This window comes from Atractosteus spatula, chromosome 11 (assembly GCF_055471065.1).
Source record: "Atractosteus spatula isolate fAtrSpa1 chromosome 11, fAtrSpa1.hap1, whole genome shotgun sequence".
Classification (NCBI taxonomy): Eukaryota; Metazoa; Chordata; class Actinopteri; order Semionotiformes; family Lepisosteidae; genus Atractosteus; species Atractosteus spatula.
Genome location: NC_142716.1, coordinates 30,834,510 through 30,852,700, shown reverse-complemented (window position 1 = coordinate 30,852,700; position 18,191 = coordinate 30,834,510). Strand labels below are relative to the sequence as shown.

Sequence of the window (18,191 nt, the reverse complement as noted above, 5' to 3'; positions counted from 1 at the left end):
AAAGTTCATTTAAATGCTTTTAAAATCACGATTAAAGAGAAATGAAAACGAAACTTCTTTTTTTTATTTTTACACCATGTTAAAATGTTCATAAAATAACACTCCCGGTAAACGTGTTTCTAAAAACGGTTTATTTAAAATTAAGTGAATAGACAGACCTTATCTATCACTAGAGTTCCTTATGTGTCAATTTTAGGTTGTGTAGAATTTGGTGATAGTAATGTTTTAGCAGAGTGCATGTATTTGTGTAACATCTGCCTTTTAAACGTCCCAGATTTGAAAGCGAACTGAATTTTTTTCGGATATTTAAAAACACAGGCAATCTGCACCGGCTCCTACGTGCTGATCCGTAATGTCTGAGACAGCATAAATTGAGGCCCAGCGAAGTTGGCGCTTGAAAATTGCGATAGTAACAGCAACAAATGCAGTGGAGCTTAGGAGGAGACTGTCTGAATGAAGTTATCCAAAGTATCACGCCCTGATTTAGCACAGTCCCGATTGGTTTGACGTCGATTTGACTGTTTCTCTGTGTTTTGGCAGCAATGTCGCGTTTTAAAAAAGGTGGGAAACTTGTAGATTCTAGAGCTGGGTTTAAAACCGGCAAAGAAGAACCCTCTGTTCCTTGCGGGTTATTAAAATCAGCTAGAAAAAGCGGACAGCTTAACCTGTCAGGACGAGGACTGACCGAAGGTAAGGGAAACGAGATGGACGATGGCTGTCATATCCAGCTTTTGTGCGCTGGAATCGCTTTTAGGTAACGCTCATCTTCAACTTGAATAAATAACCAGCGACCTGTGTTAATACGTCACAGACACGCTAAGTTACATTCTTTGAAAACAAAAAACTGTTGACGTTTTAGTTGTTAAAATAAACATGGTTTTATATTTTGAAAATAATACCTTGTGTGTTTTGAAAGTACAGTAGTCAATACTTTACTTCCAGTACAATTTCTGGTATTCCTTATTCTCTAATTCACGTCTGAGCACAGAGAATTACTGGGATCGGTTTTGCACAGAACACGTTTTTAGCCTTTATAAAAATTCTTTAAAATAAGTCCACGATTACAGGAGACAGTGGGTATTCCACTTAAACAGTGTAGTTTCTACTGTTTGTAATGGCAGTATTGTATGTACAGTATGGGTCTCAGTCCTGCAATTTGCAGGGGACTGGAGTCATTTGCTGATGCAAAGTGCTTTTTGTTTGCACACGAGCTGTAGAATTCCAAAATCACCGAAGCTTAGTATTTTATAAAATATCCCAGCAAGTAAGGCATTACAACAAATTAATTTTGATGTGGGGGGGGGGGAGACACACATCCATACATCAGTGTCTGATAGGAAGAGTAAGAGTCTTAATGACATTGACATGTCATTAACTTTGCTAAACTGATGTTGGGAGAGCCTATAAATCTACAGTACATACATTTAGCATAGTGCTGAAACATCTTCATGAAGTCCTTGACTACTTGGTGAGAATAATCTCATTAAGAGGCAACATATAGAGACTAAAGTTAAGGTTCCAGCAAATAACCCAGTTGAACACCCTGAGTGAGTGGGACAACAGTTTAAATTAGACTAAGTTTACAAATTGCCCTCTAATGAAGTACTGTGCCACTGATCTCTAGGAAATTCTCAGTGTGAACAAAAAGAATTGTGTGTGATTTACAGTATAAGAGATTCATTAAGGAGGTTGATAAAAAATGGACAAAGAGCAGAGTAGGCTAGCTTTGTGTAGGGCCCAAATAACAGGGACTAAGACATGGGTACTAGGTATAATTTTAGCTGTTAATTCAGTTGTTTAAGCAGCATTAACAAGAGTAATACAAGAGAAAAGTTGACAACCACATTTTTAGGCTGCCTTAAAGTTATCTTAAGATTTTTAAATATTAAAATCACACACATTTTTACATTGACAGTACCCCAGAGCGTCTGGCGCCTGAATGTAGACACACCAGAGGAAGCTCAACAGAACCTGTCTTTCGGAGGTTCTGATCGTTGGTGGGAGCAGACGGACCTCATTAAACTTTTTCTCTCATCAAACAAGCTCCAGAGCCTCTCGGAGGATATTCACTTGTTACCGGCTCTCGTAGTTTTGGACGTGGGTATATCTTGCATGTTGAATCTCACCATTTTCATGTGTAATTAGGGAAAGAGTCAATGTAAGAAGTTGCCTGTTAACACCACACGTTCTCAAAAAATGAGAACCTCTTTTTCAAAATGGTGTGATATAGCTCTTACATTCCTGACTTATTTTTCCCTATGACTTCTGCACTTTCATATTTGGAAAAAAAAATAAACTGACGTATAGCTAATTTGTTTGTCACCTTTTCTTTTGTCTGTTTTTCCATTTTTGTAAGGTCCATGACAATCAGCTTACCTCTTTACCCAAGTCCATTGGAGCGTTGGAAAACCTCCAGAAACTTAATCTAAGGTATTTGACACATAAGACCAATTGCCTTCTTAATGTGTCAAAAAATATGATTCTCATGCTTTACTACAAAATGATGAAACAATTTATCTAGAAGAATATTTTTAAGTGAATAGTTTTCAGATTAGAGGACTATTATTAGACTTTGTCCCTTTTATATGAAAATTCAATGCATGGAATAAAAGATTACTTCAAAAAAGGAAGATTTTTGATTATTTTCTAGTTTACGATCACAGTGTGCTTTATTTTATAGCTGTTTTTGCCTGCTGCAACATTTCACACTGGATCTAGTTTAACAATTCAAGCATACTTTAAATTCTTGAACATTAAAACTTGCCTCTTATAGACCACTTTCTGAAATTCTGCAGCTACACAAAGCAAAAAACACATGCTGAATCTTTTAGTAAGGCTGGGGGAACTGTCCCCCAAATTCTGCAGACTTTTACTGTGTGACTTCAGAACACTACATCATGGAAATGTACTGCTGAATGCCACTGTGTCATTGTCTTCCACAATGGAATAGGGTTGAAGCATTTGCAACTGCACTATATTTATAAGGGGATTTAAATGTTAGGCTGTTTTGGGTGATAGATGACCTCTATGGAGAGCATTTTGTGTAATAGAAAATGGCTTTTTTAATGGGCGAGCAACCCACTGTTTTACTCTTGCAGCCACAATAAGCTGAAAGAGTTACCAGAAGAACTGTGGAATCTGAAGACACTGAGGAGCCTGCATCTGCAACAGAATGAGCTGGAGCAGATTGCAGAGGGCGTGGGTCAACTCGACAATCTGGATGATCTTGTGAGTCGTGTTTTTTTTTTTGTGGGAAGGCAGGTATATCTAAAAAGGGAAAGAATTATGAAGGCAGACCCAAACAGCATTCATGTGTGCTGTATCACAATTCCAAATATTTGAAATGAAAACAATGTATTTGTATCGATGTTTGTAATGTTACAAGTTAACATTTTTACTTTTGTTCAGCCCCCCTAAAAAGCAATGATGGCTTCAGTTGCTCTTATGCATTTTATAGAAAAAACAGATTATACAGATTTCCTTCCATTTCCAGCTATATCCGTTGAAAGAAAACATTAAATGAAAGGTAAAAATTGTGATTTTACTACTGTGCTTTGTGCAATTCCACAGGACCTCTCCAATAACCAGCTGACAGACATTCCTAACAGCTTTGGCAACTTGAGAAACCTGGTTAAACTAAACCTGTCTTACAACAAACTGAAGAGCCTTCCTCCAGCTATCAGTTCCATGAAGAGTAAGACCTTACTTTTTCAAGGTTTTATTGCGTTTCTGCAAAGTAGAAAATAAAGCAGATGTTTAGAGAGCATTAAAATGAACATTTTTTTCATTCAACACACTGTCTTACGAGAAAAGAAATTCAAATTTAAACTTAGAAAGGTGCCTCAGTTTAAAACCTAGCTGTTTTTTCTACAGATTTTAGCAGCATAGAGGATTCATTTTGATGTACTGTATCTTATTGTTGATGAGTAAGGTGCACTAAAATGCCTTTTCTATGAAACATACTGTAAGGTGTGCATGTCTAAACCGCAAAAAATGTTAGTCTTTTGTATTGGTCACTCAAGGCTAAGGATTGTGCTGAATGTTCTTGGAGATATGAGGAGTTCTCAGTTCTATGATAATGTGCAGAATTCAAATGATCTACACAGAAAGCTGAATTCACTAAGTGAACAAAGTTACTTTAAAGGTCAGTGCTTAAGGGTTAGATCAAAGAGATACATTTAAAGGATGAGTTTCCATTTTACAAATGTTGCCAGAAGACCTATTTGTTAACCTGACCCCATTGCTGAGAGAGCTGAAGAAGGTATTGACATTTATAATGTTCAAACCATTTTGAAGTGTCCTTACGCATTGAAGAATCTGCAGATCTTCTTATTTTCTAGTTTTCAAAATATTCACAGTAGCATCAGTCATTGCCATTAATACTACAGGATGGAGTAGGAATATTGTTGGCAGTTCTCTGCTAGAAACATAAAATAACAATGAGACAATAACAATTAAGGAGCTGGCAAGCTTAAGGGACTTGAGATCGTGTTGGGCACTACCTGTGTAAACAAGTTCATCTTTCTTGGGGTACATTTCTGCAGGTTTGAAATTGCTAGACTGCACTCACAACCAGCTGGAAACTGTCCCTTCGGTCCTGGCACAGATGGCCTCTTTAGAACAACTCTACCTGAGACACAATAAACTCCGCTATCTTCCTGAGCTTCCCTCCTGCAAACTACTCAAGGTATGTTTAATGCAGCTAGCTACTACCATTATTTTAGCTGGATTCTCAAAGCTTTGTGCAAGGATACTGTCTCTCTTATTACTCTTGGGCACTTTCTAACCTGTATTGGAATTTTTTACTTAAAAAATGTTCTTTAAAAGAATGTTTTTATGTATTTTTACTAATTAATACTTGTAGTTTTTTACAGTACATTGTGGTGTACTGGGGCAGTATTAATACAGCTAGTGACAATAGCTTGGGGCTTGTAGACCAGTCGCTCAGCAGGTGGTAAGAAAGGCATTCTCTGCTACTGCACAAAAGCTGTTGATTAATGTAGCATATATTAAAACTGGAAATCAAATGAGGAAGGGGGGATAATCTGCAGAATTGGCAGTTCTGGCAGTAATCTAAAAAACGTGATTTAAAATTATAGGAAAATAAACTCTTGGAGTGGAGAATGCTCTTTTTTATGCTCTCTACCTGTTTCTTGTAACTCTGATGTGAGTATGGCTTTGCTACAAGCGCCTGATTGTAAAAGGTTTCTTTTTTTAACTTTCTGCTTCAGGAGCTCCACGTTGGTTACAATCAGATTGAGGTGCTTGGACCAGAGCATCTGAAGCACCTCAGTTCTATCAGTGTGCTGGAGCTGAGGGACAACAAGCTGAAAGCACTGCCTGATGAGATTGCACTTCTCGAGGGCTTGGAGAGGCTGGAGCTCACCAATAATGACATCAGCAGGTGCTGTGCAGACTAGTCACAAACCTTGGAGTTGAGGAGTTGATTAGAAATGGGTGATGCACAGAGATGCTTTTAACTGCTGTAAAGTGATGGTTTGGCAGTGTCAGGCTCAATAATCCTTCTTACACCTTGTTGAAAAGTCCACTTGTCATTTAAATTACCTCTCAAGTGTTGTCAAAGCAGCCAGCAGAAGACACTCAAACTGAGGCGCAGGGAAAATAAGGGAAAAAAATCAATCTCCTACAAACAAATGCATTCACAGGTAATACATTAAATGTAGATTTAATTCTGTACCCCATAAGTGGAAGACATCTGGTAACATATTCAGAAGAATGTGGACCTTAGTAGTTCGGTGTTCTCAAGATTTTAGTTAATTTCAAGATCTCGATATCTGTTAAGCAAGTTCAGGCTTTTGTCTGGTGTATTACAGCATTTGAACAAAGTGAGCTTTTTAATTAATTTTTCATAGCTCATTGTAGCAGTACGAGATGATCATTTTGCACTGAGTGGTGCATTTCTGTGTCTGTTGTTGACTCAGTCTGCCATATACTCTTGGTAACCTGCCCAAGATAAAGATCCTGGCTCTTGATGGAAACCCTTTGAGGACAATCCGCAGAGATCTTCTAACTGTGAGTGGAGAGAACCATTCCATTGCCCTGTAACACCCCTTACCAGCAATTCTGGCATTACCCTCTTATTCTCCTTACCCTCTTAAATAGTCTGTTCAAGACTAAAGACATCCAGTTTCTTTAGCATGTCAGTGTGGTGAATTAGTTTGTGCTCAGGAATACATCTAGTTTCTGGTCCTGGATTGAGTCCAGAGCAACAATATATTTTGTTTTAGGGCAATAAATGTACATACTATTCTGTCTGGTACAGTATTAATAATGGTTCTTGATTTGAAGCATTTTTGTGTCATTCTGATGCTTTTTCTTCCCCACATTATCTGATGCATATAGATTAGAAACGTAATGCTGCAGCTGTTTGTGTTACATTCCATTAGCAGGAATTTGCCTTAACATGTACAGTAGCTTACATTTGTCTCTAATCCCAATTCATAGTAGGGAATTGGGCATTTATTCTAACCCTTAATTGTTCATATTGTTCATATTCATCTGTGAAAAAGGTACTTTTACTTAAAAACAGGACTATTTGTTTGGTCATTTTAGACCCATCAGTACTTTTGTGATGTTTTGTTTGCTTTCAGAAAGGCACCCAGGAGCTTCTGAAATATTTGAGAAGTCGAGTCCAAGGTACACCTGTTTGTAAGGATATGTATTTTAAAAGTTAAATGTTTGTCCTGCTCTCCCATTAACTTTAACTGCATTTGGTATTTAGAGGTGCCAGATGGAAGAGACCAAGACCCACCCAAGACAGCGATGACTCTTCCAAGTCAAGCCAGGGTGAATGTGCATGCCATAAAAACCTTGAAGACGCTGGAGTACAGGTAAACATCACAGTCCCACAGGTTTGGCACTGTTGTTCAAGTTGCCTGGCAGAACAGCCCGTGTACAGTCACTTCCCTGGCATTTAGAGGCTTTTGCTAGAGTAGGTGACCTTGAGTTAAACGTTGCCTGTTGGAAACAAAATATATTTCACTGCTCCTGTTGCGTGTTCCTAATCATACTTCTGTCACAAAATGTGAAGTGACAACTTGGGAAGAAAGGAGAGGAAGCCTTTGAGCACCTCTAACTTCTTTGCTTATTAATTCTTGTAATAATAAAGATGTTTAATACCTTTTTTTTTAAATTTTGGATTGTAGTGGCAAACAGGAGGCATCTATCCCAGATGAGGTGTTTGATGCAGTTGTCAACGATCCTGTTGTCAGCGTTAATTTCAGCAAAAATCAGCTGACTGCGATCCCTGCCAGGTACTCTGCTTTTGTCTCCTAATGCATTTTGGTGCCATCAATACAATTACAGACTCAAAAGATGGCATAGCTTGTATGAGAATGAAACAACCACTTAAATGTTCTTCCCAATTTACCAGTCCATCAGGTCAGAATCGGTTAGAAGTTCACAGAGAAAAAAAGGTTGGAAATTGCTGTCACAATTAACGTTTGCAATTGAACACTTCATTTATTGCAGTAAATTTCCAGCCTTAGGATTTTATATTGGAGATGATGTTTAACTGTACACTACTGTAGATGTAATTTTTTCATTTGATAAACAAGAAAAATCTTATCTTTAAGTAGTTATTTTAAGTAAAGTTAAAACTGACTTCCAGAGGTTTTTCAAGAAAATGCATTTTATAACAGTGAAACAAGTATCTTCTTAATTATAATATGCAACATCCATACATTTTAGATTAAAAAACAATCTCTATTCACTGTGACTTAGCTGCATTTGGAATTACAAAAGGATTCTCCTTAATAGCAAGACAAAGTAGGACTTCTTTTGGCAGCTTTCACAGTAATTCTATCTACTGCAATTTGAATGAGTCACCAATGGTTACATCTTTAACTTTAAAGGAAGAACAAAGTACTGAATATGTTACCACATCAGATTAATAAACATAAAATTACTGTATATCAAATTAATTCCCATAATTAAACTAGAACATAAGACTGAGTCAGGGAATATACAGTGCTTTCAAGATAAAACATGCCTTGCTAGGTATTCAAGGGATGAATAAAATCCAAGAATTTAAGTAACTAAACCAGTTAATAAATATATTTTAGAAAATGTTGTGCCACACAAAAAGTTACAAGTTTGAGAATTTATATTGGAAGTTCCAAAACTCTAAAAATTCAGTAAGACTTCTACAACTTCCTAAGTGCTTAACATTGAAAACTCTTGATGCGTCTCAATATCCTAAAACACTTATTTTGTTTTTAAAGTTGAATAGCACTTCTACAGACACTGAAGTGATAAAAGCAGATTAAGACTAAAACCTTGTAGTTTTGTGTAGAATTACTCCAACTTATTATAGCCTAATAATGTATTTATTTTCTCTTAAGCAAATTCATATTTTTCTTTGTTTTTAGGATTGTAGAACTGAAAACAACAATTTCTGATACAAACTTGGGATTCAATAAGATCACCTCTATTTCCTTGGAATTCTGCATGCTTCAGCAGCTGATACACATAGACCTCAGGTAGTGACATTAAAACCTATAAATATACAATTAGAAACCCTGGAATATAAAAGGGGTGTGAAACTACAGCAATATTTTTTAAAACTAAAAATCATCCATTGCTTTGACTTCAAAGTAACCACTGTAGGACCAGAGCATAAACAGCCATTCAGAGAACATCAGTATATCAACAATATATATCATGTATTCCACAATAGGCATGACTGGCTCAGGCTGACCTGTACTAAGACAATTGTAAGTTTAGTTTTCTACACCAAGTCATCTAAGTAGAAAGGTCCTCAACTTGAAATTGAAGTGATATCTGAAAAAGACTGCACAAAGTATTGAGGAAGACTAATATCGTCAATGAATTTAGTTTTTGCTCTGCACCAGAGAGGAAGACATGCTGCTCCTTTCTTAGAGTCAGGATCATTTGAAAAGTATAGCTTTCATAATGAAAAAACAGCCCCTGTCTGTTGGATCCCTGTTCCTTTTGGTATTGAATCACTCATGTCAACACTTTAGACATCACACATGATTCTTCTTTTGCAATAACAGGAAGAAGGGGAAAACCATTTATTAATTAGTTGGCACATTATGTAACACCTATGTTTCATTCGCATATAGAATAATCACCATGTCTTTTCTGGATTCATAAGAACTCAAGAGAATCACCTAGACAGACTATCTTTGGAAATTCCTAATACTTAACTTTGTTTTTGTTTTAGAAACAACCTTTTGACATCACTTCCTGCAGAGCTGGAAGCCTTAACAAAACTGAGGAGTATTATACTTTCCTTTAACAGGTTAGTTGTTGACTGAGTGTTACACAACATAGAAGAAGATTGTGTTAAAATGTTTAAGGAAAAGTAAGACAGACTAGATTTGTAAAATTGCACTCTTTTAGTCTTTCTACATCTTTCCTAAAAAAACTACTAGTAAAATTCCCTACAGCTGAGAAAATGAATATCCCATTACAAGTCTTGTTAACCAAAATCAGGCCTTTGGTGTAGTCTTAGAGCAGTTATTACTTCTAGTTATTCATAATTGTAATGGATTACAGTGCAATTAGTGTGGAAAGTCTTTATGTAGACTACCATGCTAGATTGTTTTGTTATTAACAAGACTGCCAGCTTAAACAAAATCTTTCAGTTGGCTGTTGTATTACTGAAACATTGTGCCAGTTCTAAGCTTTGAGAGTCTGACTTTAATACTAAAAATAATTTCATATTTTGTTTGATTGTGCTACAGGTCACGTGCTTTGCAACAATATTAAAAATGCACTGTATAATGAAGCCTTAATTATTACTGAGGAAGTTAATTATATGGGGTGCTTAATTTGCTCTGGGATGTACTGCAGGAACTTCAATCACTTTGACTACTTAATGGCTAATGACTTGTATAATGACAGTAGACATTTTAATCGCAGGTTTAAGTTGTTTCCTGAAGTGCTTTATGAAATTCCTACACTGGAGACAATACTAATCAGCAACAACCAGGTGGGAGCTATTGACCCAATTCAGCTGAGAAGACTGGAGAAATTGTCTACGCTGGACCTGCAGAACAACGATATCATGCAAGTGCCTCCAGAGCTTGGCAATTGCACCAGCCTTAGGTACAGATAAACTGGGATTGCTGGAGTCTACCATAGACCTTGTTGGTTGAATAGATTCTACACTAGAAGTTCAGAAGGAAGTTAGAGTTTTTTCACTTGACCTAGTCAGTTAATTGGGTTTTCTACTGGTAAAGGATTGTATTTGTGCCCCAAGTGGAGCTTGAGAAAATTTTTGAAACGGTGTTAAAGTAGTTTAAGAATGTTATGCAATTGTGATTTGATTGTCTCTGTGTCTGTTATAAATCAAAGGGTACTCACAGTAATGAAGAAACAGTTCAGTCTGGACAGCAGTGATAATATACACTCAGTTCTTTAGTTATCAATTTTCTAGAGTCGGTAACAAAATATTGAAATCAATTTTTTTAATAGAATTTTTAATTCATATTTAACTCATATTTGGAGATGGTTGAGGTTTTATTTTCTAATGTGCTGCCAATATGCAATATATTTTGTTTCACAGGGCACTGATGCTAGATGGGAATCCATTTCGCAACCCAAGAGCAGCAATTGTTGCAAGAGGAACAGATGCACTTCTTGAATACCTTAGAAGCAGAATTCCTACCTAAAGAGTGTCAGTGTTATTTTCACAGCTGCATTGTGTACAAAGAATACATCTGTATTCCTGTTTCGAGCCTCCTGGTAATTTCAGTTGAAAAATACAGTATGAGCTGTTCTGGGATCAAAAAAGAAGTGGTACATTAATGTTGGTACAAAGGTTTCTGTAACAAACTATTTGCCATTAATAAGATAAGCAACTACAGCCATAGACATTATGTACAATACTATCCCTATCAAGAATAGAAAGAATCTGTAATTCATCAGTAAGAATGTTGTTAAACTGTACCACACTTTTAACTCTTGTGAATTACAAGGGACGTGTGTAAACCTAGAAAATACATTTTTCTTCAATAAGTATAGTTCAGTTATACACACTAAATAATTATATGCATCTGTGCATTCTCACATTTGTGATCTCTATCTAAAATGAAAAATGTTAGGAGGAAAGTTTTTACAAACGGCTTTCCAATTATTTAATTTTTTCCCCTCAATAGAAGATCCATTATGCATGCATAATGTGCTGTGGGATTCTGAGTAATTCCAACATATTGCTTTGCTTTCTCCCGTTAAAAAAGCATCTCCTCTTGCTGATATTCTGGATGTCAGGATCTCAGCTGTGGAGTTGTTAAAGGACAGTGCTGCTGGATGAGATCGATTGTTAGTAGTGCCAATATTATGATGATAATGAATTGCATGAATGAATCACAAAGGCCAAATAGGACATGCACTGAATAAAGTAAACTGCAGATGAAATAATGGGAAATGAATGGGGAAAAAAGCTCCAAACTAAACACAATGAGGCTCTCAAACACTCAAAAGACTCTTCTGAGAGCACGCTAGGAAAAGACACTGCCATTGCCTTTTAATAATTATTTCTTCTGTTCTGTTTTTATAGCTTTTGAAGTGAGACATCTGATGCAGTTTAACTCACAAAACAAAGATTAAATATTATTTTTACTTTAAAATTACATTTTCTTCTAAAATTTGAGTACGTTTTCTACTAATTTATGACTCGCTGCCAATTTTCTTACCAATTTTTAGTTTTTCTACAAGGTGATGTTTTTCTGTGGACCATTTTATAACGTTTCACATCAGGATTTCAATTTTTAAAAGTAATTGTTTTAAGATAATTACATAGATTGAAACTAAATGTACCACTTCTACGTAAGTGCATGAATCAGGGGACTCCTATGAAATGTGCTATTTCAATTAATAATCTTATTTCATTTTCCTGCATGCTGTCAGTTGGAGTTCCAGTCATGGGTAATAACTTAAACCACTAAAGACATAATTCAGACACTGTGAAAATGTTTGCACTTAATGAACAATAAAGGTGTATCTGTGATTTCTGTTGTTTTATTGTTCGCTCAATGAAAACTGCTTACATCCCATAAAAAAATATTAAGTTTCCTTCTTGACAAATATAATTGGCATTTACGTTAAGAGTATCACTTGTATTTCACAAATTATAAAGACCACTCGAGTTTTCAAAGGTTTTACGAAACTTAAAATAAAGGTTTTTCTACAGATTTACTGCTGAATGTTTTTAAGACTGCGCTTGGCCATTTAAATAAAAAACAAATATATAAAAGGCTACAAACGAGAAAATCTGGCCCGTCTGAACCAGCTAGCAGTCCAAGGATCTCATCCCGCTGTTTCTTGAGAGCCAGGATATTGGCTCCAACAACATGGCTGGTTAGCTTGTTTCATGCTTTTTATGCACTTCCTTATGCTTTGTGTGTCTTTGAGGATTTTAAACGCTTCTACCAGGTCCCCTAGTAATCGTATTTATTCAAGACTAAAAAAGCTCACTTTGACCTGTCAGAGTAGGATATTCTCTTAAACCCCATAATGTGTCTGGTTTTCTCTGACTGAATCAGAGCAGCATTATCTTATAGAACATGGTCACCAAAATTGTACAGAGTATTTTAAACAAAGCCTTTTTTAACATAACATCTCTTGTTTAAATTATACTCTTTAACTATGTAAATAGTATTTACCTTATTTATTGCTTTCTCACATTGTGTGGAGGATGTAATGGATGTTATGAGTCATTGTAAAGTCTTTCATATTTATCTTTTTCTAGCTCATCATTTCCCATTTTGCATTTTCACAGTTTGTTTTTAGGACCTGTATGCACTTGTCAACATTAAATGCCAGGTGTTCTGTTTCATCTACTGTACATCTCTTTGTAATTTGCTGCATCTTTTTACTAACACTTCTCAAACAGTATCATTTGCAAATCCACCTAGTTTACTAGCTTCACTAGAATCTATCTCCATTTGTCCATTCACATTGAGGACAAACACACACAAACATCACGGCCAGGTTTTCCCAGGGGCCAGTTAACCTACCAGTGTAGTGGGAGCAAACCAGAGCACCCAGGGAAAACCAGCATGAAGGCAGGGAGATCATACAAACTCCACACAGACAGGACTCCAGGAATTGAGTACTGGACAGCAATGTTAATCTATATCATTGATAATATATTAAGAAAGTCAGTCATCCTAGTAATTAGTAAAATCTAATCATCACTTCAATTTGAGAATTCACCCCTTCTTTATAACTATGCTTTACTAACCAGTTCTCAGTCCAAACAGTCGTGTCCCTCAATGCCTACTGCCTGCAATTTGTGAATTAATAATTTATGATGAACTTGATCAAAAAGCTTCTGAAATTTCTAATGTAAATACACCATAATCATTCAACCTATGTGCATGCATTACAGTTATTGCTTGCCCAAAGATTTTAAATCGGTTAGACAAGACTTACATACTCTAAATCCATGTAGACTATTTCCATATACAGTAGGTGATCCTCCAATTCTAAGTTTTTCCATAACCTTATGTATGGAAGTCAGCTTATACTGTAATTACTTGGCACCACATTGCCAGTCCCTAGGTACTACCCCTTTCAAAGAATTTTGTCAACAGCTTCTGAAAAACATCTGTTGTTGCCTTCGATCCAATTGGTAGCATACCCCTGGACTGTGGGATTTATTCATCTTGAGTTCTCCTAGTACCAAGAACATTTCTGTAATAATCGGTATTGGCATAGAAGAGACAGAACTTTAAAAAGCATATGGGTGATTTTGATTTGTAACTGGAATCTGAATATTTTTTGTGATGCTTTGGATGAATCCTCAGATTTTGATAAAACCAGAACCCATTATGGGAGGCTGTGGCAACCCAGAGCCCTAACGGAAGTACCGGGCTCAAGACAGGACTGAAAGCACGACTGCTGTCATCTGGGCAGGAGTCTATCACAGGTGCCCATAGAAAGTGACTATTCAGAAAAGCCAATCATGGCTTGCCAGCATGTCCAGTTTCCTCTTGCCCACAAAACTCAAAAACAGATTACATACTGTACAAACATCTCACAGAGGGGGGGGGGGGGCTCCAGACAGGAAATACAGCCCAGGACTCAAAAACAAGGCAAGCGAGGTAGCAGCACTAAACACCACACAACTAATCTTAAAGCAAGCCATGCAGAAAGCTTTAGAAACACATGCTTATTGAGATAGCAGCTTTTGTGTTGTTTTCAAAAGTCACCATTTTTTTTAGTTATTCCAGAGGTATAGAAATAGATATCTCAAATAATAATAATAAACTTTATTTTATATAGCACCTTTAAAGGTGGCTTCTCAAAGCGCTTTACCGGATGACAACAATAAATAAGAATACACAAGATAAGTCAATCTGTTTGACATAAACAGAGAAGGTAAACATTTAATAGTATCAAACATGTAAACATTCAAGAATTTGAATCCTACAGAGGATTATGATATCAGAGTTGTTTGTTACTAAAGCCAAGCTTCTTTAAGCTTCATCCTCTAATATGGAAACCAGCCACTCTTCCTGAAACTGTTACGAGGCCTTTAGTCACAATCCTGCAGAAGCATGCAGTGTCTCAACTGCCACAACAAAGTATTTAAAGATGAGTTTTAAGGAGGAGGATTCTGTCTAAAGGTTTGTGTGGCAATTCCATTAACCAACATAGATTATCTTAAGGAACAAGAGGAGAACAATACTCTTTTCACTACAAATCCTTTTCTGATCTTCAGGCTTTTTGACCAAAAGAATGCTTACCCAAAGTCACATACTGTAGGCTTTTCAGTGTCTCAAAACTCAGACAAAAGATGCTGAGCTGTTGAATGCAATACAATTTATATATGCTGAATGCAGATTGATTTAAATGGATAACACCTGTACCAAATACACCTAAGCAAAGCATTCTATTGGCCACCAGTTTCACCTATTACTAACTGGAAAATGTAGTTCATGCCACCTCTATTAAACAAGTTTTATTTATAACCATTAAATAATCAATTCCTAAATAGCTGGAACCTGGAGCTGTGGCCAGTTTTAATGTTTAGAGATACTTTATAGGGATAAATTCCATTTTGTATAAATAATTTAGATACCCTTCAGTTCTGAAGGAAAAGATCCCCCTTCATTGAACAAATTTCTTGCTTATTAACCTACAAGTGTTCCTAATCTTAAAAAAAAGTTGATGTATAGTGACCATTAAGACCAGCTAGATTGTGGTATTGAAAGACCTAATACATTTCTGTATATGTATATCTGTTGTGATAAAAAATGCCACTGGCTATAAATCATTATCTGCACATAACCTCCACCTGTCCACTTGTCATAGCAGAAGAGTCATGGCAAAAGCATGTCACGTGAGGAGTACCAAACCTGTTTCTCAAACTCCAGGTCCTCCTAAGGGATTCCCAAGCTTATTGACAGGCTCTCCTGCTTTGTGACCGGGGGACATACCCAGCAAGGCACATCATGAGGAACCCAAACTCCATAGCAAGCTCCTTAGTGATTCTACAAGGCTCTCATATATAACTAAATTTCCCACCCTGTCAATGAGAGTAAGCTCAATAGCTCTGTGACATCATAATGTCACAGAGCTGTTCATGATTAGGGTAGAATGCGGATGTGGATGTACCTATAAACTGAGAGGCTTATTCAAGAGCTCAGCTCCTGCTTCATCACTGGAAACCAGCCTAGCACCCTGAGGACTCCACACCAATCCAACTGCCTACCTCACATTTTAGATCAGCTGGCAGCTCTGCCCCTTGCTTAAATCAGATCTGCACAGCATGTGGCCTTAGGTTCAAGAATATGACTATGCATATTAAGTCAACTTTGTCTGTGAAGATAATACAACTTATAAGTGCTGTACAACTAGCACAGAGATCTGACAACACAAAGCTCAGGTTAAGACTGGGGAGGCCATTCTTCTCAATTCTTCTCAATCGCCCTGTTCCAGATAACATTGTTACCCACCTTGTGTTGAAGTTCCTCAGCAGAACAGCAGAGTTACTGTATGAACCCAGGTCTTCAGGAAGGCAGATAAGCAGAAACACTCTGAAAGCTAGAGTTTTACAATCAATCCAGGGGCTTGACAGTATTCACAGCTGCCCAGGTTCACTTCTGTAGGGAACTCCATGCTAGAAAAGAGGCCACCCTTGATTTAGAAGTATGATTTCAGAGCCAATGCTATACAGTACGTGGAGGTGATGACTGACATACACTGACATATCTAGTCAGTGTGTTTCCAACTCTTCGACCAAGCTCAGCTTCTACACGTGCAGAGAAGTGACAATCCATGTCCCAACAGCCAGCCTTCGTTGTCCAGTCTATCATGATCCATCCCTCTTGCTGCCACTATGATATTGCCCCTCCCTTCACCCTTCACTTTGCAGGAGTAAGCTCACATGATGACTTAATGCAGCTATTTTGGGCTGAGCCCAGCTGTTATGTGAGGGACCTGGTTACCAGCTAACACTAAAATCAGGTCCAGCTCCAGGGGTGCATCCCTGTATCGTCTGCCAGGTGTGATTTTTCTGGCTATGCTTGGGACCTCATCTCATACAATCCTTTTTTGCCAAGGGACACCCTACGAGGACAACTATGACCCAGACAATTTAGGTATATGTACCTCCAGCACTGCAAGGTAACAGACCTCAAGATTGTAAATAACATTAACATTTAAATGTATCAGAATTGATTCTTTAAGTAAACTCTTAAATTATTAAAAGAAGGTTGAGATATGAAAAACATATGTGGTCACAGTATAATAAAGCAGGCTACTGAGTTTGTAACAATAAAAAATTCTAAATTAATGGCTATACCAAATGCCCTGTTTTAGGGTACCTGCACCCTATCTGCTGTAATGCAAATACTGTATGGCTGCCAACCTTTTAGTCAATAAACCATAAATAAAGCTGTATAAACAGTGAGAAATTATACAGCCCGAGCACAAGCCGCACTATTGTAAAAATCTCCCCAGTCTGACTTTATCCTGAGTGGATTCCCCAGTAAATCTAATTTTAAATGATGGGAGACTGCACTATACTTCTCATTTTTATCCTTAACCTTAAGGAAAGCAAACTCTGCTTTAGCCTTTTAAACCTAATGGGACACCAAATCCCTAAAAACAGTCTAACTCCATGACTGCTAGACACTAGACCCATGTTTGTTCCTTTTTTATAGAGAGCAATGATGGAACAAAACTGCAGCATACTGTCGCTGCCTAACACAAACTCCTACCCTTTTACTCTCCGACTGGTCTTTAGGCCACACAACTGCAGTGAAAACCAATACTGATGACAGAGAGAGACTTAGTTACAATGCAGTTACTGTCAGTTTATCATTGTCCTGTCAAAAAGGGTCAGAAACTGCTACATTTTCTGCATGAGAAGAGTCAGGGAGAAGAATTTTATTAACCTGTGACCAGCAATATCCATCTTCTCAGTCTATAGGGGTGCTTGAAAAGCTAAGGGCAGGTTATGAACTTCATGATGTCCTCACCTGGTACACACCTAGTACTGGTCATGGAACAAGTAATAGGTTTATTCCATGCTGACAAGAGAAGAAAGAAAACACAACATTTCGACTTAGAGCCTTCTTTGGGTGTAATGTACTGGTCATGGTGAGTTTGACTTCAAACACAATCCTGCTGACTGTGATGTGCAAGAGAATGGAGCTGTAGGGGAGCTAACCCCTAAGATGTAAAATGGAAGTTGAAGCTAAATATTCTTATTAAATAACATTGTTTATGAATTACTATTTTTTAAATCTTTATCATTTTATGGATTTTACTATTTTCCAAAGTAGGGGATCAAGTAATAATAAAGAACAGTGTTAAGATTTAATTAAAGTGCATTTTGTAGAACAAAATGCAATGCAACAAAATCAATTGAAAAAGATCACACTGAAGTAGATAAAAACAGTAAATACATGCACATACACAAAAGGTACTTCCCTGGGGTTAGGTATTACTTACAAAAGGCAGATCTTGGGATTTAAATGTCTGGGATGAGTTTAACCACACTAATTAGAAGATTTTGTCTTGCCTTCCTTTTAAATTAGAATGCAACAGCATGGATAGAAAAACAGAAACAGGCTTTTAACAATAAAGTGACATTTTTATTTGTACAATAAAGAGACTTTCGTACATTATTCAAAACACTTCTTAAATACTGAAAAAATTGTACTTCCAAAGCCGAAAATGGCTCTGTT

General features: G+C 36.9%; 1 protein-coding gene across 1 annotated transcript; it reads left to right on the top strand.

The window, feature by feature from the left end:
• Positions 1 to 386: 386 nt before the first annotated feature.
• lrrc40 (leucine rich repeat containing 40) lies at positions 387 to 11,998 on the top strand. Its single transcript, XM_088927488.1, has 15 exons — positions 387 to 690; positions 1,916 to 2,097; positions 2,357 to 2,430; positions 3,099 to 3,228; positions 3,571 to 3,694; positions 4,545 to 4,687; positions 5,232 to 5,404; positions 5,943 to 6,033; positions 6,612 to 6,657; positions 6,743 to 6,851; positions 7,167 to 7,274; positions 8,391 to 8,501; positions 9,209 to 9,286; positions 9,910 to 10,095; positions 10,556 to 11,998. The coding sequence occupies exons 1-15, from the start codon at positions 543 to 545 to the stop codon at positions 10,659 to 10,661; spliced, it is 1,809 nt and encodes a 602-aa protein (XP_088783614.1). The 5' UTR covers positions 387 to 542; the 3' UTR covers positions 10,662 to 11,998.
• The last annotated feature ends 6,193 nt before the right edge of the window (positions 11,999 to 18,191 follow it).

Coding starts and splice junctions, on each gene's coding strand:
- lrrc40 (XM_088927488.1), top strand. CDS start 543: ATGTCGCGTTTTAAAAAAGGTGGGAAACTTGTAGATTCTAGAGCTGGG. Junction 8,502..9,208: donor CTGATACACATAGACCTCAG/GTAGTGACATTA, acceptor TTTTTGTTTTAG/AAACAACCTTTTGACATCAC. Junction 10,096..10,555: donor GGCAATTGCACCAGCCTTAG/GTACAGATAAAC, acceptor TTTGTTTCACAG/GGCACTGATGCTAGATGGGA.